The sequence below is a fragment of the Cetorhinus maximus genome, chromosome 26, assembly GCF_964194155.1.
Source record: "Cetorhinus maximus chromosome 26, sCetMax3.hap1.1, whole genome shotgun sequence".
NCBI classification, from domain to species: Eukaryota; Metazoa; Chordata; class Chondrichthyes; order Lamniformes; family Cetorhinidae; genus Cetorhinus; species Cetorhinus maximus.
This window is the reverse complement of record NC_135904.1, coordinates 15,131,188-15,153,427: the sequence shown is the minus strand read 5'-3', so window position 1 is coordinate 15,153,427 and position 22,240 is coordinate 15,131,188. Positions and strand designations below refer to the sequence as shown.

At 44.6% G+C, this 22,240-nt stretch overlaps 1 protein-coding gene across 1 annotated transcript in view; it reads left to right on the top strand.

Moving 5' to 3' along the window:
* The window catches only part of sqor (sulfide quinone oxidoreductase), a 31,679-nt gene extending 11,449 nt beyond the window's left edge, over positions 1–20,230 (top strand). The window contains exons 2-10 of the mRNA XM_078530210.1: positions 718–948; positions 2,989–3,159; positions 3,258–3,311; positions 6,400–6,594; positions 7,143–7,352; positions 7,863–8,046; positions 14,869–14,936; positions 17,051–17,229; positions 19,543–20,230. Of these exons, the coding sequence (XP_078386336.1) occupies positions 736–948; positions 2,989–3,159; positions 3,258–3,311; positions 6,400–6,594; positions 7,143–7,352; positions 7,863–8,046; positions 14,869–14,936; positions 17,051–17,229; positions 19,543–19,600 (1,332 nt within the window). The 5' untranslated portion in view covers positions 718–735 and the 3' untranslated portion in view covers positions 19,601–20,230. The remainder of the gene's footprint in view (positions 1–717; positions 949–2,988; positions 3,160–3,257; positions 3,312–6,399; positions 6,595–7,142; positions 7,353–7,862; positions 8,047–14,868; positions 14,937–17,050; positions 17,230–19,542) is intronic.
* Positions 20,231–22,240: the final 2,010 nt, after the last annotated feature.

Sequence of the window (22,240 nt, the reverse complement as noted above, 5' to 3'; positions counted from 1 at the left end):
GAAGCTGGGCTGATGTGCTGCTGTTATTGGCTCTTCATATGAACAGATTGGTGAAACTTCTGAGCTAATCACAGAACGATACAGCAACAGAGGAGGATGACCCACATTTGGCCCATTGTCCCTGTGCCGACTCTTTGAAAGAGCGATTCTTTCACTCGATATATGGTCCTGACATTGTTATTCCAGAGATGAAGCAATACAATTTGTGTTTTTGTCTTGAAAATAAACCTCAGAAGCTTGTCTTCCGTTCCAGCAGTTTCTGTTGACCGGGGCATAGTTATTGGTGTTCTGGTGATGTTCCTCATTGTTAAGACCAAGATTCCTTCCTGTGACTTCCTTTAGTGAATTTTGTAATTTGGCTTTTTGACCAAGGGAGGGACTAGGGAAAAAAGAACCAAAGGTCATTCTTTTGGAAGAGTCAATCATCGGAAAGTTTTACTGGCATAAATTGGGATTACAAATGTGTCACCTGTGGACTGCAACAGGGCAGTTTTAAGTTAGTACATTGGAGTTTCACTTGATTACATTTTTGGAAGGTTTATCTGTAGTTTGTGTTTTCTCTCCTTGAGATCAGGGGGATTGGATAGAATCCTGATTGGGGGGGTTGTACAATGTTTATGGGCGGGGGGGGAGTAGTACTTTACAGATGGAGATTTACTACATATGAGCTCTGTAGAAGAGTTTTGCAGCATTTCTGAGTCAGTTGTTTGGTTTCAGGATTTCATCACCACCAGGATGGCGGCTCTTCAAGTTCGCTCAAAGCTCTGCGAACTCGGGCTACAGACCCTGAACACTGGTGTCCGGGAATTCTCTATCTCACTAAGCTGTGCATCCAAAAATCACTATGATGTATTAGTGGTTGGAGGTGGAACCGGGGGGATCACCATGAGTGCTCGGTTGAAGAGAAAAGTGGGAGCTGGAAACGTAGCCATCATTGAACCAAGTGAGGTAAGAGATTTATTTCTCAATTGGTCAGAGGAAAGCTTTAAGAAGTGTTTTAAAGGAGGAAAGTGAGGCGGAGGGAGGGAAGTCCAGAGTCTAGGGCCTCAGCAGTTGAAGGCGCAGTGACCAATGGTGCAGCATTTAATAATTGGGCATGCTTAAGAGACTGGAATCAAATGAGTGCAAATATCTTGGTGGGTGTATGGTTGGAGGAGATTAGAGATAAGGAGGGGCAACCCCCCCGCCACCCCCAAAACCTCAGCCCCCAACCCCCTAAATATACAGCCCCCTCAAAAAAAAACACAGCTACTCCCACCCTCCCAAATATCTCTTAATGTTGAGTCGACTATGCCATCGTCTTCTAACACCTCTCATCTGTTGTCCAGCTCAGTGCAACTGCCCTCACCTGGTTTCCATTCTTCTATATCCAGCCAAAGCCAGAGAATCTTCAGCCGTAGCATATCTCTTAGTCCCCACACCATGACCACTACAGTCACCAAAGAATCTAAATTGGCCTCTTCCTCCTCCTCTTCAACATGTTGACACTTAGCAGCATTATGCCAGCTCCTCCCACCTCTCTCAACAGCTCCATTGCCTGGAAATTGTCAGACTACTTGTTCAACATCCAGTTCTGGGTGAGTTTAACTTTCTTCCAATTAACTTGGGGAAAAAGAAGCTATTGTCTTTGGTTCCCATAAATGTGACTCCTTTGTCACTGATACCATCACCCTCCTTAGCCACTGCCTGGGGCTGAACAAGACTCTTTGCAGCCTTGGTGTCCTGTTTGACCCCGAGCTGAGTTTCCGATTCCAAATCAAAAACCACCTATTTCCACCTCCTGTAATGTCACTTGCCTCCACTGCTGACTTACCTCATCTGCTGCTGAATACCTCACTCAATGCTTTGTGACTTCCAGCCTCAACTATTCCAATGAACTCCTAGCCAGTTTCCCAATTCCACCCTTTGTAAACTTGGCACTCGTCCAAAACTCTGCTACCTGTAACTTATCCCACATTGTCTTACTCTCCCATCTTCCCTGTGCTCACGGACATACATTGGTTCCTGGTCTGGCAATACCTCAGATTTGATCCTTGTGTTTAAATCCTTTTATAGCGTTGACCACCACCCCACCCGCCGCGCCCACCCCCGGCCACCTTCACGGTCTCTGTAACCTCCCCCCACCCTACAGTCACCACCCCACCCCCCCCAAACTCCATTCCTCTGTCTTGGCTTCTCATGTATCACCCCCAACCAGTGATGGCTGTGTCTGCAGCTACTGAATCCCACACTTTGGTACTCGCTCCATTAACACCTCCACTTTTGATCCCCCCCCCCTTTTGAGATCATCTGTTAAAACTCGCCTCTTTCACCTCTCTCCTATCTCCCCTCATCACTATAGTTTCCCATTTCTGGTACTGGCCTGGTGAATATCTTGTCCACTCTTTGTGCCTTTAAAGGCCTTTCAGCAACTGTGGCCTGATCATTGCCCGTGCAAATTTATCATGACTGCTGTTGTATTCTGTGCCCCTGTTTATAAAACCAGCCTTTTCTACTTGGAGAGCAGCTGTCAAATGGATTACTTAATGCAGCTCTTGGCGGGTTATAAGGCCAACATTTGTGGAGGGTTATAGGACTGGTTTGACTGCTGTCTGTAGAGCTTCAACCAATTGACTCCCCCCTTTTACTGTAAACATTGTGATGGAGTTTTGCAAACATTGGCACCAAGCCTTTATTACTGGCAGCTTCGATCAAAACAACTTCAGTTGCAGGAGGGTGTCAAGGGAAGGGGATTAGACCAATCATGTTGCTGCAGGGGCTGGGAATCCACTCACTGGAGCGCCTTCTGCTTCACGAAGTTTAAACACAACCTGACTGCTTCATTTCAATATTATAGTGAATTTATGGAAACAAAGCACTGTATAATTGCCTAACCATTTAAGGTGGTTTACTCTCCACTGGGAGTGGTCATGTAAAGGGAGCTCCATGTCGATGGCCTTAAAGGAAAAAAATGCTTCCTCTGTATTTTATTTGAATTTTCCATTTCAGAGGCATTATTACCAGCCCATATGGACCTTGGTGGGAGCTGGAGCTAAACCATTGAGCAAATCTGGACAATCAACAGCCAGTGTCATCCCTTCAGGCGTCCGATGGATCAAGTCCAGCGTTCAGGAATTTGATCCAGACAAGAATCTTGTTCGGACTGATGATGGGAAAGAGGTGAGAATCCGTAAGAGTTTGCGTGTGCGTGCGTGTGTTTTCACTGTCGGGAAGGTTCAGTCTATTAATCCATTATTTTTCTTTAAATTTTATATTAGGTTTCATACAAATACCTGATTGTTGCTCTGGGATTGCAGCTCCAATATGATAAGGTATTTGACATTCCTACTCTCTTCTCTCCAGACTCAGGGCTCCCATAAACTTTGATGTGTGTGGATATCCCAGAAGCCATTTTCAGGGTTTATACATTAGTTTCTTACTGGCGTTTTGATTTAATAAATCACTGATTGTGATCACAGCTCAGTAGCTGATAGCACAATGTCCAGTGTTATGTTCATCAACTGATGAGTGCTGTGTCTGACTGCTTGCTAACAAACATCCCTCCTCCTCTTTCCATGGACAGTGTTGAGGGAGGTTGAGTGCGAAGGGAGGTGGTTGGGTGTGGTGTAAGGGAAGTTAGGGAGAGGTTGGGAGCAAGGTGAGGGGCAGCATTAATTTTCACTTTGGAGGCTGAGACTTCAAATTTATAAAATTAATTTTTCAGGCCAGAGAGGTGGTTCAGCAGTATTTATTATTTGTTACACTCTTCAAAGCTCATCACTTCTGATTGCACAATTCCTAACTTTTCATCTGTTATTAGACAAGAAGAGTGGGTAATTGGCCGAAGTTTGTGTTACAGTGAAACTCGTGGCGAGTCTGTTAGTAAATAGTGCAGGAATTTACCTTGTGGAGGAATTGCTAACAGCAACATCCAGATTTCTGTTTAACTGCATATGTGTGGATGCCAGAAGTTGCTGTCACTGATCACTCTCTGTACTAACAGCAAACGCTGACAACCTTGTCCTTACTAGTATAATAAAACCTTGGCCATTATGTAAAAAACCCTGTCCCTCTCATGTACATTCCTGTGTCTCCATTCTTTTCCACTTTCCTTTCTCTGCCTCCCTCTCTCTCTCTCTCTCTCTCTTTCTCTCTTTTTCCCCCCACCCCTGTCCAAGTAGCCAGTTCACCATTCTCCAACATTGTTCTGTTGGTATTTCATTCAGTAAACCTGCACCAGCTGTTACAAGCCATTTTATTGGTCATTCCTCGCATGTGATTTCTCTGTTGTGAATGTTTGACTCTCATAGACTCATAAACGTCGACAGCACAGAAGGAGGCCATTCGGCACATCGTATCCGTGCCGGTCAACAAAGCTCTGACTACACTAATCCCATTTTCCAGTGCTTGGCCCATAGCTCTGGAGGCTATGGCAATGCAAGTGAATATCTAAATACTTCTTAAATGTTACGAGGGTTTCTGACTCAACCACCCTTTCAGGCAGTGAGTTCCAAACTCCCACCACCCTCTGGGTGAAAAAATTTCTCCTCAACTTCCCTCTTAGCCTTCTACCTCTGAACTTAAACCTATGCCCCCTCTACTAGTGGAAAAAGTGCCTTCCTATCCACCCTACCTATGCCCCTCATAATCTTACGCACCACTATCGGGTTCCCTCTCGACCTTCGCTGCTCCAACGAAAACAACCCCAGCCTATGCAACCTTTCCTCAGCCCAGACCCTCCAGCCCAGGCAGCATCCTGGTAAATCTCCTCTGCTCCCTCTCTAGTGCAATCACATCCTTCCTATATAATGTGGTGACCAAAACTGCACACAGTACTCCAGTTATGGCCTAACCAGCATTTTAAACAGTTTCAGCATGACCTCCTTGCTTTTGTATTCTATGCCTCAGCTAATAAAGGCAAGTATCCCATGTGTCTGAGGTTGCATATCGATTAGTCAATAGAATTACAGCTTTGTGAAGTTGCCCAATCTCCATATTAAGCTGTGAATTGTGACTTTTCAGCATTTCTCTATCTGGGTGTTTGAGGTTCTGTATTTGTGAGGGGCAATTTCAGCAGCTAACTGAGTAAGGAGTGAGTGGGAGTGAGCGCTAGTGAGAAACAGATAAACAGAAAATGTGCAGTTACTGAGAATCTAATCCCAAAACCTTTACTGCAGCTTGTTCAAAAAAAAACTTAAGGAGCATCTGTCTGAGCTGTTGGTACATTTGACAAGTTTGAAGGTGTTTCCAGTGCACAGTGTTTAACAATGCCAACACCATAAAAAGGGGAGACAGTTGATTCGAACCCATCGGTAGCAATTATGGTCCACCTTCACCTACCTGAGCAAGGTAAGTGTCTCAGCTCCCACCCCAGCCTCCAGAAATAGTACCAAGAACCATGATGGCCTCCCAACTGCCATCACTGATTGCAACACTCCCACCCCCACCCCCACCACCACTGTTGCCCAGATTGTTCGGTAGTAAACAAATAGAAAAATCAAACCAGCTCCCTCTGCTGGTCCCTCAGTGTTGGAGATCACCTGACAATAATGCCCAAAACAGTTTAGATTAGAGATGGGGGGGAGCTCTCCTTCACCAAACCAAAACCCTGGGTTCATGACACCCTTTTCGTAGACCATGTTAAAACAACAAAGCTGTGAAACTCATGGTCAGAGTATAATTAGCCACTTTTTTAACTGAATCCTATCCAAGCAGTGTGGAGGGAGTGCTGCCCTGTTGGAGGGTCAGGGTTGAGGGAGCGGCAGCCTGTTGGAAGGCTAAACAAAATAAGTGACATCCATTCGCTGACTCTGGTCAAGGCATTGCCCTGAGGAATGAGTTAGCGAATGGCTGTCACTTATTTTGTTTAGCCTGTTTCAACTAAACAAAATAAGTGACAGCCATGAGCTGACTTATTTCTCAGGGCAGTGCCTTGCTCCATCAGGGTCAAGCTGCCTGGTTTAAATTTCAATCGATGTTTGGCAGTTAACTGTCAGGCACCATCACTGCAATTCCCATGGCAACACCTCTACCAATCAGAGTCCACTTGCCAACCAATTAGCGCACTCTTCACATAGAGTATAAATTGTTGTTTTCCCCTTATCTTGCAAAGTGTCCTGATGAGCACAAGATGAAAAGATTCAACATGTCTCTTTTTCAGCAATTTAAATTAAGTTTTTTTTTAAATGTATGTTGATTCACTGGTCTGGGGTCTGTCTGTGCCAGTCTGTTCCTAATTTTGATTCAATCTACAACTCCAGTCAGTCAAAATTATTTCTCACAATTGTATTGCTGAAAAAAAGTTGTTTTTTTTGTTGAAGCTTTTTGTCTTGCACTCATCTGGACAATTGACTAGAAAATACCAGTCAGACAGTGATGTGCGTGACTCTAATGAACACCATGTTGAATTTTCTTCTTCAGATCAAGGGACTTCCTGATGGGTTCAATGACACCAAAATCGGCTCTAACTACTCAGTAAATTTTGTTGAGAAAACATGGAGAGCCTTACAGGATTTCAGAGAGGGAAATGCCATCTTCACCTTTCCCAACACGCCTATCAAATGTGCTGGGGCTCCACAGAAGATCATGTATCTCTCTGAGCACTATTTCAGGAAGGTAACTAGCTCTGTCTTAAGTTTGACTTAGAGTGCAAGTTCCAAATCCTTCCCACTGTCTACTGACACAGTTTTGGGGATGAATGAACAGTAGTGTGTGACTATTACAGTCGAGACAGTCTGACCAGGAACCAAGTGCTCAACCGGCCATTAAAACAGTCGGTGCTGAAGTTTAGCGCATTGAAATTCCCGTTGTTGTCTTGGTGTTGATGATACAATCCTCAAACTCAAGTTTTCTGTGATTAATATCCAGTCTGAGTTGAAAGGTTCACAGTGCCTCTTTCAATGTGGTTTTGCTGTTATCAGTCTGGATCAGGTGGTGTAGTGAATATAAACTGCTTACCGTGAAATGTTCTCTCAACATTCTCTCCTGAGAGAGAAAGGAGTATGGGTACACCTTGGCAATGGCATATCCTGCCTTCTCTAATCAGACCTCGTTAACCTGAGGCTAAATTCCTTTCCAAAGGGCACAGTGCTTTTCATTCACACATTGATATTAAATATTAGTTACTTTGTAATTGAAGCATTCTTTATTTTTCTGGTTTTAAGACGGGGAAACGGCCAAAAGCAAATATTATCTACAACACATCACTGCCAGTGATCTTTGGAGTGAAGAAATATGCAGACGCTCTTCTAGAGATTATTAAGGCGAGGAATATTGATGTGAATTACAGACTTAACCTTATCGAAGTCCGTACAGACAAACAAGAGGCCGTATTTGAAATGTTAGACCATCCAGGAGAAACAAAGACTTTTCAGGTTTGTATTGTTTGTTTAATCTTCACCCCTTTCTTGTTCTGCTCCTCACTCCCGGCCCCTCCTTTCCCTACCCCCTCCTCCAACCCCTCTTCCACCTCCAACCCCTCCTCCACCCACCCTACATGCTCCCAGCTGAAGAGATCAGGTAACTGGTAACAGGGGTGGTGCCAGGTGGGAAGCTGTGGACAGGAAATTGATCTTGTGAAACAGTGAAAATCTCAGTATGAATAAAACGCACAGGAAATGTTATCCTAAACCTTGCTTTTGACTTTATTTACAATGGAATGATTTCTGAAATTTGAGGCTCTCTTGCTCACTGAGAGTGAACCCTGAGTCACAGTGTGGGCGCTCTCGTGCTCGTGCTCTCTTGGTCCTGAATGACATTGTGGGCAAATTTTCTAAGCTATTTACTAAATGACAGTTTGCTTTTAACTGATGTTCTCATTGCGCGAATGCTTCCCCCTGTCTTTCCATGGTGTATAACATTTCTTTTCTTTGCCATGTTCACAGTACGAGATGCTACATGTCACTCCTCCAATGGCGGCACCTGATGCGATTCAGAAAAGTCCATTGGCTGATGCACAAGGCTGGCTTGATGTCGACAAAGAGAATCTACAGCACAAGAGATACTCCAATATATTTGGTATTGGAGACTGCACCAATCTTCCAACATCAAAAACTGCAGCTGCTGTTGGTAAGCCTGGGATATTCATGCTGGTCCTGATGATTGCATTCTGAATCATTTCTCAACTGAGTGGGTTGTCATTCAGGAAAGAGAATGTTTTTGGGACAGGTCGTCAGTGAGGTTTGTTAAAGTGCTGGGATGTACCAGGGATTGCACATGCGTATCGAGTGATTTCAGCCAGGGCACCAGAGAAGGGGCTGAGAGAATGCAGAAATCAAAGGAAAGGGAGAATACCAGTGAGTCCCTGACCATGGTCTGCACTGGAGTACGGCTTTGGGTGCATTAGAGTGCTTAAATTGGAGTTTGGTGAGTGAGAGAGTTTTGTGAAGAGGGGACGGAGGTGCTCCTTTTCCTACCTTCCCTCAGCTTCCTGTAGCTGACTTAATTTGCTACAGGGGAAGAAGCTGATTAAATGTCATAGGAGCCCATAAAACAGCAGAGAAAGAGCTGGGAGTTTACAGAGAAAATCTAAAAGTGAATTCATTAGTTGATTGGTTGGTAAGTAAAGGCCTTTAAAGAATCCGCACAGAGGAGATGATTAGTGGGCGACAGGCGAGTTATTATATTATACCATATTGTAATAAACTCTTTATATAAAGTTTAAGGTGCGTCAGTGCAGCTCAGCCAAGTATCTAAGAGAAACAGGCAGGTAGTGCAGGAATCCCCTGAGGCTATTTCGCTCTCTAACTGCTTTTCCATTTTGGATACTGGTGAGCGAGGTAGTTCCTCAAAGGACTGGAGCAAGAGCCAAGTTCATGGCACCACAGGTCGCTGAGCTGCACAGTGCGGGAGGATGAAGAGTGAAAGTGCTAGAGTGGTAGAGGATTCCATAGTGAGGGGTGCAGACAGGTGTTTCTGTGGCCATAGACATGACTCCAGGATGGTATGTTGCCTCCCTGGTGCCAGGGTCAAGGATGCACAGAGCAGCTGCAGGACATTCTTTTGGGGGAGGGTGAACAGCCAGAGGTCGTGGTCCACACTGACATAGGTAGGAAAAGGGATGAGGTCCTGAAAGCAGATTTTAGGGATTTAGGAAGGGAATTAAAAAGCAGGACCTCAAGAGCAGTAATCTCAGGATTACTCACAGTGCCATGTGCTCGTGAGCATAAGAATAAGAAGATTGAGCAGTTCAACACGTGGCTGGAGAAATAGAGTAGGAGGGAGGGCTATAGAGCATTGGGACCAGTTCTGAGGCAGGTGGGACCTGTAAAAGAAGGACGGGTTACACTTTAACAGGACAGGGACTAATGTCCTTGTGGGAAGGCTTGCTAGTGCTGCCGGACAGGGTTTAAACTAGATTGGCAGTGGGGTAGGAACCTGAGGGGAAATTCAGAGTGCAGAGGAGAAAAACTGGCAGTGGGAAGTAGAGTAGTATCAACAGATAAGGGGGATATATCCGAGAGTAGTATCAAGGTACATAAAAGACTTGAAGAGTTTGATAGAATTAGAGTAGGCAATAGAAAGTTATTAGATGGGATCAGAATAAGTGGGAGGGTAAGAAAGTCTAGATTAGGGTTAATGTGCATGTATGTGAATGCACGGTGTGTGGTTCATAAGATTGGTGAACTACAGGCACACGTTGACAAATGGAGTTATGATGTTATTGCTATAACAGAGACCTGGCTCAAAGAAGGGCAGGACTGGGTGTTAAATATTCCTGGGTACAAGGTGTTTAGGAGAGATAGGAAAGGAAGAAAAGGGGGGAATGGTAGTGGCAGTATTGGTTAAAGATGGCATTACAGTACTGGAGAGAGAGGATGTTCCAGAAGGGTCACGGACAGAATCTCTCTGGCTAGAGATAAGGAATGAAAAAAATGCAATAACATTGATCAGTATATTATATAGGCCACCAACTAGTGGAAGGAATGTAGAGAAACAAATTTGCAAATAAATTACAGAGAGGTACAAGAATTATAGAGTAACTATAATGGGGGACTTCAATTATCCAAATATAGACTGGGATAGGAATTGTGCAAAGGGACAAGAGGGTGAGAGTTCCTATAATGCGTTCAACATAAGTTTCTGCAGCAGTATGTTTCCAGTCCAGTGAGAGTGTGGGCACTGTTGGACCTGGTTCTTCTCCGCCGATGCTGCCAGACCTGCTGAGTTTTTCCAGGTAATTCTGTTTTTGTTTTGGATTTCCAGCATCCGCAGTAGCTTTTAGCTTTTTGTTTTTATCTCTGTGTTTAATTGACTGCCACCTCTCTTCAAGAAATGCCCTCTCTGAAGAAGTACTGTTCTGTTCTCCGACAGGATTTCCGCCTGTCTCTTCTGCCCTGCTCACCTTCATTGCTTTCCATTTCTCTCCTGGTGTTTGACAAGGTGTTTACTAAAACCCGCTTTCACAGCCATATTTCCTTTCTCAGTGACTGTCTCCGTCTCCGACTCACCCCACGTGAATTTCAACTGAAATTCCATCCCTCTTGTTTCGAACCCACCCAGGATTACAGGTATCTCCGGGACATAAAACGTTTCTCGGACTGCTGTTCCCGTCGCATTCTGAGATCCACACTCAGTGCCATGCGCCGCCATATGAACACACTCGACCTCTCCCTCCAGCAACACCGCCGCACCCTTTTTCAAAGCTGTGCGTGCCCCCAGTTTCATTTTATTCTTCGCCTCATCCGTCGCCTCAACAAGAAACTTTTTCTCTTTCTCTCAAGTGCTAAGGAACGCAAGCTCCAACAACTCATCGACACCAACACCCATCTGGGACCCTCCACCCCTGCTTGTCCCTCCGTCCCCACCCCATCTTCCAATCCCAGCCCCAGCCGCGTATTCACTATACCCCCTGACCTTCCCCTCTCCGATGCTGAACGTTCAGTGCTCAGCAAAGGACTTAGCTTCATACCCTTACGCCCTCATCTCAATGAATTTCGGGCTCGGCATGATGCTGAACTCTTCTTCCGCCGTCTTCGTCTCCATGCTCACTTCTTTGGGCAGGAGTCCTCTCCCCGTTCAACGGATCCTTTTACTCACCTCCAATATTCTCCCTCCACCTGGACCCCTCCCTCTGGATTCTTAACTTCTCTTGATCTTTTCATTGAGAACTGTCGGCATGACATTAGCCGTCTCAATTTCTCTGCTCCTCTCACCCATTCTAATCTGTCTCTCTCTGAACTTACTGCACTCCGTTCTCTCAGGTCCAACCCCAACATTGTCATCAAACCCGCTGACAAGGGTGGTACTGTTGTTGTCTGGCGCATTGACCTCTACCTCACGGAGGCTGAGCGTCAAGTCGCAGACACTTCCTCCTACCTCTCCCTGGACCATGACCCCACCACAGAACATCAAGCCATTGTTTCCAGGACTGTCACTGACCTCATCTCCTCTGGAGATCTTCCTCCCACAGCTTCCAACTTGATAGTCGCCCAACCTCGGACGGCCCGCATCTACCTCCTACCCAAAATCCACAAACAGAACTGTCCTGGCAGACCGATCGTGTCAGCCTGTTCCTGCCCCACGGAACTCATTTCTCGTTATCTTGACTCAGTTCTCTCTTCCCTTGTCCAGTCCCTTCCCACCTACATCCGTGATTCCTCTGACACCTTACGTCACATCAACAATTTCCAGTTCCCTGGCCCCAACCGCTTTCTCTTCACCATGGATGTCCAGTCCCTCTACACCTCCATCCCCCACCAGGATGGTCTGAGGGCCCTTAGCTTCTTCCTTGAACAGAGGCCCGAACAATCCCCATCCACCACTGCTTTCCTCCGTCTGGCTGAACTTGTTCTCACACTGAACAATTTCTCCTTTAACTCCTCTCACTTCCTCCAAATAAAAGATGTGGCTATGGGTACCCGCATGGGCCCCAGATATGCCTGTCTCTTTATGGGGTATGTGGAACATTCCTTGTTCCAGTCCTACTCCGGCCCCCTCCCACAACTCTTTCTCCAGTACATTGATGATTACTTTGGTGCTGCTTCATGCTCTCGTCGGGACCTGGAAAAATTTATTAATTTTGCTTCCAATCTCCACCCCTCCATCATTTTCACATGGTCCATCTCTGACACTTCTCTTCCCTTCCTTGACCTCTCTGTCTCAATTTCTGATGATAGACTGTCCACCAATATCCATTACAAGCCTACCGACTCCCACAGCTACCTCGACTACAGCTTTCCCTGCTTCCTGTAAGGACTCCATCCCATTCTCTCGGTTCGTTCGCCTCCGTCGCATCTGTTCTGATGACGCTACCTTCAAAAACAGCTCCTCTGACATGTCCTCCTTCTTCCTTAACCGAGGTTTTCCACCCACGGTCGTTGACGGGGCCCTCAACCGTGTCTGGCTCATATCCCGTGCATCCGCCCTCACGCCTTCTCCTACTTCCCAGAAACATGATAGGGTCCCCCTTGTCCTCACTTATCACCCCACCAGCCTCCGCATTCAAAGGATCATCCTCCGCCATTTCCGCCAACTCCAGCATGATGCCACCACCAAACACATCTTCCCTTCACCCCCCCTGGCGGCATTCCATAGGGATCGTTCCCTCCGGGACACCCTGGTCCACTCCTCCATCACCCCCTACTCCTCAACCCCCACCTATGGCACCTCCCCATGCCCACGCAGAAGATGCAACACCTGCCCCTTCACTTCCTCTCTCCTCACCGTCCATGGGCCCAAACACTCCTTTCAAGTGAAGCAGCATTTCACTTGCATTTCCCCTAACTTAGTCTACTGCATTCGTTGCTCCCAATGCGGTCTCCTCTACATTGGAGAGACCAAACGCAAACTGGGCGACCGCTTTGCCTGCGGTCTGTCCGCAAGAAAGACCCAAACCTCCCTGTCTCTTGCCATTTTAACACTCCACCCTGTTCTCTTGCCCACATGTCTGTCCTTGACTTGCTGCATTGTTCCAGTGAAGCCCAACGCAAACTGGAGGAACAACATCTCATCTTCCGACTAGGCACTTTACAGCCTTCCGGGCTGAATATTGAATTCAACAACTTTAGATCTTAAACTCCCCCTCCCCCCATCCCCACCCCGTTTCTCCCCCCTCCCCCTTTTTTTTTCCAATAATTTATATAGATTCTTCTTTTCCCACCTATTTCCATTATTTTAAAATCTAAAACTAAAACTTTGTAGTCTGTCCACCCCACCCCCACTAGAGCTGTACCTTGAGTATCCTGCCTTCCATTCTTAATTAGCACTTTTCTCAGATAATGTCACCACCTTCAACACCTCTTTGATCCTTTTGTCTGTGACATCTTTTGATTATCTGCTCCTATCACTGCTTGCTTATCCCCACAATCACCCCACCCTCAACTTCTCTCTCCCCCCGCCCCCCACCTTAGACCAGCTTATATTTCACCTGTCTCCTAACTATACTCAGTTCTGCCGAAGGGTCGTGAGGACTCGAAACGTCAACTGATTTCTTCTCCACCGATGCTGCCAGACCTGCTGAGTTTTTCCAGGTAATTCTGTTTTTGTTTTGGATTTCCAGCATCCGCAGTAGCTTTTAGCTTTTTGTTTTTACCTGCTGTGGGAGCACTTGGCAGGAACAAATTCATGTTGTGCAATTCTTATCAGCTTGTTGTTGAGATAAAATCTGATTAAAATCTGAATGTCCTCACAGGACAAAGGTTTTCTGTCACCATGTACAGATTCAACACTCCCTCTTTTTATCACATGTTATAAACACTAGCAGTCAATGACATCTGCAATGTCTGAATTCAGGGAAATAGCTGTGGGTGAGGGGATTAAGATCTTGAACTGTTGACCACCTGATTGATTGCTAAAAGCACAGCTTAGTTTTCACAGTCCACACCTCGGGTTGTGGGTACTGGAATGGGCTTTGATGCTATACCAAGTTTCCCGGGAACTGCTGTAGCTTATAGACTTAATGTCCATTGGGGTACAATTCAGTATATGGCTGATAGCAGATGCCAGCCTAGGTGTCTCACATGGGATTTCTGAGTTGTAATGGTGACTGTGAGCCAGTAGCTATAGAGATCCTGTGTTTAGGAAAAGTGTGTGAAGTGTTTGCATTATTGGCTGTTCCTTCTGAATAATAATTGTGTAATCTCTAGGTTGTGATCATGTTGTGATCTAAATCTCTGGAATCTTCTGGCCTTTGACTACCTCTCTGTTCCTCTCCTCCCTGTCCCTGGTTAGAGTGTGAGCATTAATGTGCTGACTGTAACCAGGAAAGTAGGAATGGGCCTTGCACACACATCCTGAGAGAACCTGTAGATATTTTTGTAATTTTCCACTTTTTAAGAATCATGTATCTTTAGTCATTTTAGATATTTTTTTTTATTCACTCATGGGATGGGTGGCTATTGATGCTATACCACCTCTATTTACTCTTGAGAACTGAGTGGCGAACTGAGTGGCTTGGTAGGCCATTTTAGAGGTCATTTTAAGAGTCAACCACATTGTTGTGGGTCTGGAGTCACATGTAGGCCAGACCAGGGGAGGATGGCAGATTTCCTCCCATTAGTGAACGACAATGGTTTCATGGTCATCATTATACTTTTAATTCTGGATTTTTCCTTTTAATTAAATTCAAATTTCACCATCTACTGTGGTGGGATTTGAACCCTGGTCCCCAGAGAATTACGCTGGGTCTCTAGATTGCTAGTCCAGGGACAATACCACTATGCCACCACCTCCTCACATGTGAGCGAACGTGATCACCACTACACTACAGAAACATGGGGCAAAGGCACTTGTAAAGCTGAATGTGCAGACAGATTTCACCAGCTGTAATCTCTAGTAACTGATAAGCGAGAAATCAGGTAGGACAGGGAGGGGCTTTATTTGCTGGGAGCAGTCGCTGTTTAATTTCCATTACCCATTAAAATAAGATTAAATGTCTCTTTATTCCTTCAGCTGCACAATCTGCAATCCTCAGTAAGACCATTTCATTGGTCATGAAGAACCAGAAGCCAACCCACAAGGTAAGACCTGCTTCATATCTGCATATCTCACTGGCAATTTCGCACACTGATATTCACCCTGATTACACAAATTGGAAATGTGTCCCTTACAGCTCTTTCAGTCATAAAATACTACACCAGTTAAAATGGAATAAAAACCAACCAACAAATCACAGAACATCAGGAATGGGAGGAGGAGCAGGAGCCCCTCGAGCCTGCTCCACTATTCGGTAAAATCATGGCTGATCTTCTGCATCAACTCCACATTCCTACCCAATCCCCATATTTGATTTTCTTAAGAGTCCAAAAATCTTCAACCTTGGATATATTCATCAATGTCTGCACAACTACAACTCTCTGGGTTACAGAATTCCAAAGATTCACAACCATCAGTGAGAAACGTTCCTCCCCCATCTCGTTCTGAATTGGTCGGCTCCTTATCTGACACTGTAACCTTCAGTTCTAGACATTGTAGCCAGGAGGAAACAACCTTTTTGTTTTAATGGGCTGACAGGGTAGATACAAAAATATATATACAGAGGAAGATAGGAACAGGAGCCTGCTTCACCATTCAACCAGATCATGGCTGATCTTCTAACTGAACGCCATCTTCCCACACTATTCCACATCTCTTGATGTCATTGGTATCTAGAAATCTATGGACCTCTGTTCTGAACATACTCAATGACTGAGCCTCCTACATTTCAATAAGATCACTTCTCAGTCTTCTAAACTGTAGAGAATAAAGGCCCACTTGACTCAGTCTCTCCACAAAGGACAACCCTGTCAATCCAGGAATCCATCTATCTTTGTTGCAACCCTTGTAGATCCACTATGTTTTTTCTATTGTAAGGAGACCAGACCCGCACATAGTAGTCCAGGTGTGGTCTTACCAAAGTTTCGTTGAACTGCAGCAAGAATTCCTTATTCTGGTACTCCAGTCCCCTTGCAGTAAAGTCAATATACGAGTTGCCTTCCTAATTCATTGTTCTATCTGTATGTTACATTTTAGAGAAACGAGAAAGAACTTGTATTTTATGTCCCAAAGAGGTTCATATCGAATAAATTACTTTTGAATTCAGCCACAGCACGGCACTCCCTTGGCGCCGGCCCTCTGGCAGCGCGGCGCTCCCTTGGCGCCGGCCCTCTGGCAGCGCAACGCTCCCTTGTCGCCGGCCCTCTGGCAGCGCAACGCTCCCTTGTCGCCGGCCCTCTGGCAGCGCGGCGCTCCCTTGTCGCCGGCCCTCTGGCCGCGCGGCGCTCCCTTGTCGCCGGCCCTCTGGCCGCGCGGCGCTCCCTTGTCGCCGGCCCTCTGGCAGCGCGGCGCTCCCTTGTCGCCGGCCCTCTGGCAGCGCGGCGCTCCCTTGTCGCCGGCCCTCTGGCAGCGCGGCGCTCCCTTGTCGCCGGCCCTCTGGCAGCGCGGCGCTCCCTTGTCGCCGGCCCTCTGGCAGCGCGGCGCTCCCTTGTCGCCGGCCCTCTGGCAGCGCGGCGCTCCCTTGTCGCCGGCCCTCTGGCAGCGCGGCGCTCCCTTGGCGCCGGCCCTCTGGCAGCGCGGCGCTCCCTCATGTTTGTGGACAGGGTCAATTGATTATGAAACTTTGTGAGCAATAGGAAACTGAATTCTAGCTTCACATCAGAAGAACAAGCAATTCAAGCTAGAGCAAGGATGAAGCTTACCAGCTGTGACTCAGTGAACAGCACTCTCACCTCTGGGATGTTACGAGTTCGAGCCCCACTTTGGAGACTCGAGCTTTTAATCAGGCTGACAGTACTGTACTGAAGGTGTGCTACAGTGTCAGAGTTGCTATCTTTTGGACCAGATGTTAAACTAAGGCCCTGTCTATATTCTCAGTTAAAAGATCCCATGACTCCATTTCAAAGAGCAGGGGAGTTCTCCCTGGTGCCCTGGCCGATTTATTTATTCCTCAATCAACATCACAAAAACAGGTGATCTGATCATTATCACACTGGTGTTTGTGGGAGCTTGCTGTGCACAGATTGGCTTCAGTGTTTCCTACTTTACAGTGACTACACTTCAAAAAAAGTCTTTCATTGTGTTCCTCAGGTTGAATCTTTCTTTCTTTATTTGATTCTCTGTAACAATGTTATTTGTTTCATTCTGGTGGTGCTTTCAGTACAATGGCTACACTTCCTGTCCGCTGATTACTGCCTACAACAGATGTATTTTAGCGGAGTTTGATTATGATGCTCAGCCGCTGGAAACATTCCCTTTTGACCAGGGCAAGGAGCGGTGGAGCATGTTCCACATGAAGGCTGATCTCATGCCCCTTCTTTACTGGTACGCTTTCCTCAAGTAAGTCCCATTATATTTTCCTTCCTGCTTTCCGTAAGATAAAGAGAACATAATGACATGCTAGCGACGTATGTAGATAATCTGGAAATGTTTACTCATCCTGAACTTCACTGGTGGGTCAGAGAGACTGATTCCTGTAACTCTTTCGAGTTATCAACAGATCGCATGTAACTCTTTCGAGTACATTCACAGTTCTTGGTTTCCGGGAGTGGGACATGAACCCACAACCTTCTGACTCAAAGGCGAGGGTGCTATGAACTGAGCCACAGCTGATACCTCTCAACATTGGTGATTGTCATAAGCACTGATTATCGTCAGGATTAAGAAGCGCTGTCCCTCTGGGGTGCACGGGCTGAGGGCAGTCATCTCGGGTTCAGCAACTCTTCATCCTCACCTGAAGGCTCAGTACACTCCATCACTTTTAAAAAAAATTTAATTTGTAAATTGAGAAACGGCCACTTTAGGAAAAGAAAATAGTCAGATATAATTGCTTCAGGGTCAGTTTTACTGATTGATGTGTTTTAACTGCTGCTGATTGGAGAATTGCAATTGGGGAAGTACTGAGGTAGACTGGTTGAACTGAATGGCCTGATTCACACGAGGGAATCTGTAATTTTCACCCCTAATAACCAGAACAAAGCTGAAGGAGCTCAGTTTCTTGAGTGGCTGTCAGTCAATTATCCTGATTACAGAAAGCATTGGCCATTACAAACTTCAGTGTTACTGAAAACGTCGTGAGGGTTTCTGTAAATGTGAGGTGCTGAATAAAGCCAGCATCCCAACTGAAATGGGTACCTCCAGGGAGATGTTGGGCCCAGGATCTGTGCTGTGCTATTAAAGCGTGTCTGAGAACCCATCAGGAGTCTTGGTTCCAGCTTCTGGTGTTGATCCTCCTCCACTAACCTAACTGAGGAGATCAATGTTGACCCTCCTGCCACCCTGCACCCTAGGAGTGAGGGACAGAGAATTAGAGGGATATGGGAGAGGCAGACTCCCCTGGGGTTTGAAGGATATTCCTATGGAGCAGAAGGACTAATGTAAAAATGTAATGTGTCTTTGATTGGGGTCACTTGAGGAGCCCCAAACAATTTGGGCATAAAACAGGCTCAAACAACAGGTTTGTTGTTATTTAAATGTTTTGATCAGGTACTGAAGCATTCAGGCAGACATGATCAACCTGCCCCAACAGACAAGAAACTCTCTTTAGGGAATGTGCTGTGACTGTTCAGTTTGTGATATGTGTTGGTGATTTATGGATGAGTGTTATGGTAGGCAGATGGTAAGTACCAAGCTGCCCAAATCCCAGAGGGAAACTTGAAGCAGCTGCCACAACTATTTGCAATTTGTACTTATTTCAAGATGCGAGCTTTTAATTCAGTAAAAAGGTCACCAAGTCTTATAGTTTTATAAGAAACCTAAATTAAACCTTCATTAATAGAAGAAATGATTTTAAGCACATAAATAGATCTACAAATTACTACTATGATAACTTCTAAATCCCCTACTTAATCTAAACCTCAGTTATACCTCCGTTAAGGCAACAGTGAGACACACAGATTTTTAAAGACCCAGGCAAAGTAACACACAATATCCTGAACAATCTAATTCAAAGTGAGTTTTTCTCAGCTTCAGTTCCTTGTAGACAGCAGCTTGAGGCTTAGACGCTGGAGGCTTTTCACACTTGGGTTAGACCTTTGAATTCCTGCCCTTACACATATATAATTTTTTTCCTTTGAATGTAAATTCCCATTGTTTCACTATATCTTTGGACTTTTACCTCTCTAATAATAAAATGTATGATAGTACCAATTTTATCAGTAATCTTTGGGAAAAATAAACACACTTTTTCTTAACTTCTCCTGGCTAGGTGTAACATTTCACTCCCTCTTTTGAATTCAAGCTAGTCTGGTTTATTTAAAAATGCAAATGTTCCCTTTGCACCTGACATTCTAAAACTTCTCCCCTGTTCAGCTACTTAACATTTCAAACCTAACTTATCTTCTGATGCAACAAAGCCTTCAGACCAGCTGCCTTTAATTCAATTAAGAGAGAGAGACACACACACACACACACATAATTACTCTATTTACAATAAATTCCAATAACATTATGATATATTTCCTGACAATGAGTTGGGTTAAGATTTATGAAAACGAGTTATAAATGGAAATTAGACACAATATGTCCATTCAAAATTAATCTATTTTAAAGTAACTTTAAAATGTAGAGTCTGTGAAAACAGGATCTAGGTGTCTGGTGTTAGTGGTTGGTGAGGGTTGGATATTTACTGCAATGTTTTTCTTTTTTTTCAAGGGGATTTTGGGGAGGTCCTGGACCATTCAGAAAGTTGATGCACCTTGGCATGAAGTAAAGGATATTCTTAATTGGACTTGATGCTCGATGATCACAGACTCTCGCGCACACCACCGATCCTCTCTGACCCTTGCAATCTTAACTATGACACTATGTGGGTATTTTGCATGTATTTCAGCAAGTCAAACTGAAATTACTAGGTAATTATATGAAATGGGAAAACTCTGATCCTCCTTACATTGATGTACAAGTGAATCATCATGACTCATTCTTACTGGAGCAAGTCCTTGACACTTTGTAATTGTGCTTCTCATCAATAAGGTTTCTTCTGTTTTTTCAGCAATGAAAAGGTCTCACATTGACTGTTTAATTGTAATTCATGTTCACAGCTCAGAATGAGATCCAATATTCACCATTACTGAGCACTCAAACAATCCTTTCATGACAAAACTATCACATGTTCTTCCAAAGTTTCTCCTAAGTGCCTTTCTTCATTTAAAAAGGAATAACTTAAAAACACTGACTGCTGTTTCAGATCCTTGCTTGGAAGGTTTCTGATTGGAACCTAATCTGATGTCAAATAGAAGCTGTAAAATTCATGGGAAGGAGAATACACATGGAGCTAAGAGTTGTTAAGATTTAATGTGGTTTAACTATAATAAAAACAGTAAACTTGGTTTTCTACCAATTACTCAACAGTACTGATTCATTTCACATTAATACTTGAGACCCAAATATATACCAAATCACTTAATACTGGATCAAAGTAACCACATGAATGGAAGTTAAGTTATTCTGTGATGGGAGGAGAAAAAGCAGAGAGTACAGAGGGAATAAACCTGACCCTGGAAATGACAACATGGCTGTGCTCGAAGGACATGGAACAATTGTGGGCCAATTTTAGACAATTAATTCGTTCTGGAAAATGAACAAAACTTGGTGAAAGTCATTGGGTCCTAATTGTATATTCATCCTAGGTTGTTGACAGAAGTTTAGAGAAGATAGGAAAGGTTCTGGCCACAATTTCTCGATTTATGTATCTGCAAACTATCAAATGGAACTGGAGAAAAGCCAATGTAGCTCATTTATTCAAGAAGGATCAGTAAGATGTGCTCCAATCAATTACTGAAAGGCATTTGTGAATATTTAAGGAAACAGTCATTCCTTATAGGTTCAAATGCAAAGCAAATTCCAAATTGTTTTTCCTGAAGTGATAGTTCATCTATTGTAGCATTATGAACAGTATTTGTAGCCATTACCAGATGTTTGTGCAGTTGTGTGACTGATTATGGAGTCAGTTTGCTTTAGAGCCAGTGATGTGTCAATGGCTTGACTGGGAAAATAATACAAGACTTTTCACTGGAAACAAACTCTTTCTGCAACTTTGGAGCTGAAAATCGTACAAATTCAGCACCATTATTAAAGGCAGTTTGATTAACATTTGGTGTCTTTGAACCCTAAAGCTTAGAAAATACTCTTTGGCTGGCTATCTTCTCCCTCACCTGGGCAAGTCAGACTAGAAATGTTGGGAATCAACTGGATCTTTAGTAAGAGTCACCAGGTCCAGCTTTAAGCCTCCAACCTTCTGGTGCTGCAATTTCTCAAAGACACGTCTGAATTCAAACATGTTTGCTGAGAGTAATTAGGCAGCAGGATGCAAGCTTTCAAACCAGGTGTGGCTGGAGAATTCATGCAGATTTTACAAAATCTCCATCTAGCTTTATTCAATCCTGAATTGGTTTTCAAAGGTGAATGTACTCCTACAGTAACTAATAAAACTATTTACATTGAGCATCTTCAAGAGTTCTTTTTACAGTATGAGTTAAAGGATAGCTGATTCCTACAAGCAGCCCGTTTGATTGACACCCCATCCACCAACTTCAACATTCACTCCCTCCACCACCGACGCACAGTAGCAACAATGTGTACCGTCTACAAGATGCACTGCAGCAACTCACTAAGGTTCCTTCGTCAGCACCTTGCAAACCCACGACCACTACGACCACCTGTAAGTTCCCCTCCAAGCCACTCACCATCCTGACTTGGAAATATATCTCCGTTCCTTCACTGTCACTGGGTCAAAATCCTGGAACTCTCTCCCTAACAGCACTATGGGTGTACGAACACCACATGGACTGCAGCGGTTCAAGAAGGCAGTTTGCTACCACCTTCTCGAGGGCAATTAGGGATGGTTAATCTATGCTGGCCCAGCCAGCAAAGCCCACATCCTGTGAAAGAACAAAACACACATTACCACTGGCTTTCCCTGAAAATGTCAGACTCCTCTCTTCAGTCACTTAGTTTCCATTTCAAAAACAATTGCGATTAAATCTACAGGAGCTGGTTCAAACTAGCCGCTCCCAGTACTGGTCATTTGTGCTTGGAGAAGTTGGCTAATGTGATTCTGGATATCAATGTACACAATGTTATATAACTCCTCCTTTGGTTTGATTCCAAATGAACTGTATTTGAAAGTAATGTTAGGAGTAAGATTCCTTCAGAAAGCAGCCTTCAGACATTGTGACATATAGCTTTATTTTAAACACTGTAGTCTAGGGAATAACACACAGTACATTAAAGCCCCAATCAAACCACCTCCATCAAAGACTTTGTTTAACCTAGGCTTTATAAGCTTCACAAAACAGGAATGTGTAATTATAATGGATTTAATGTGAATCCAGATTACCTTTACCATCTT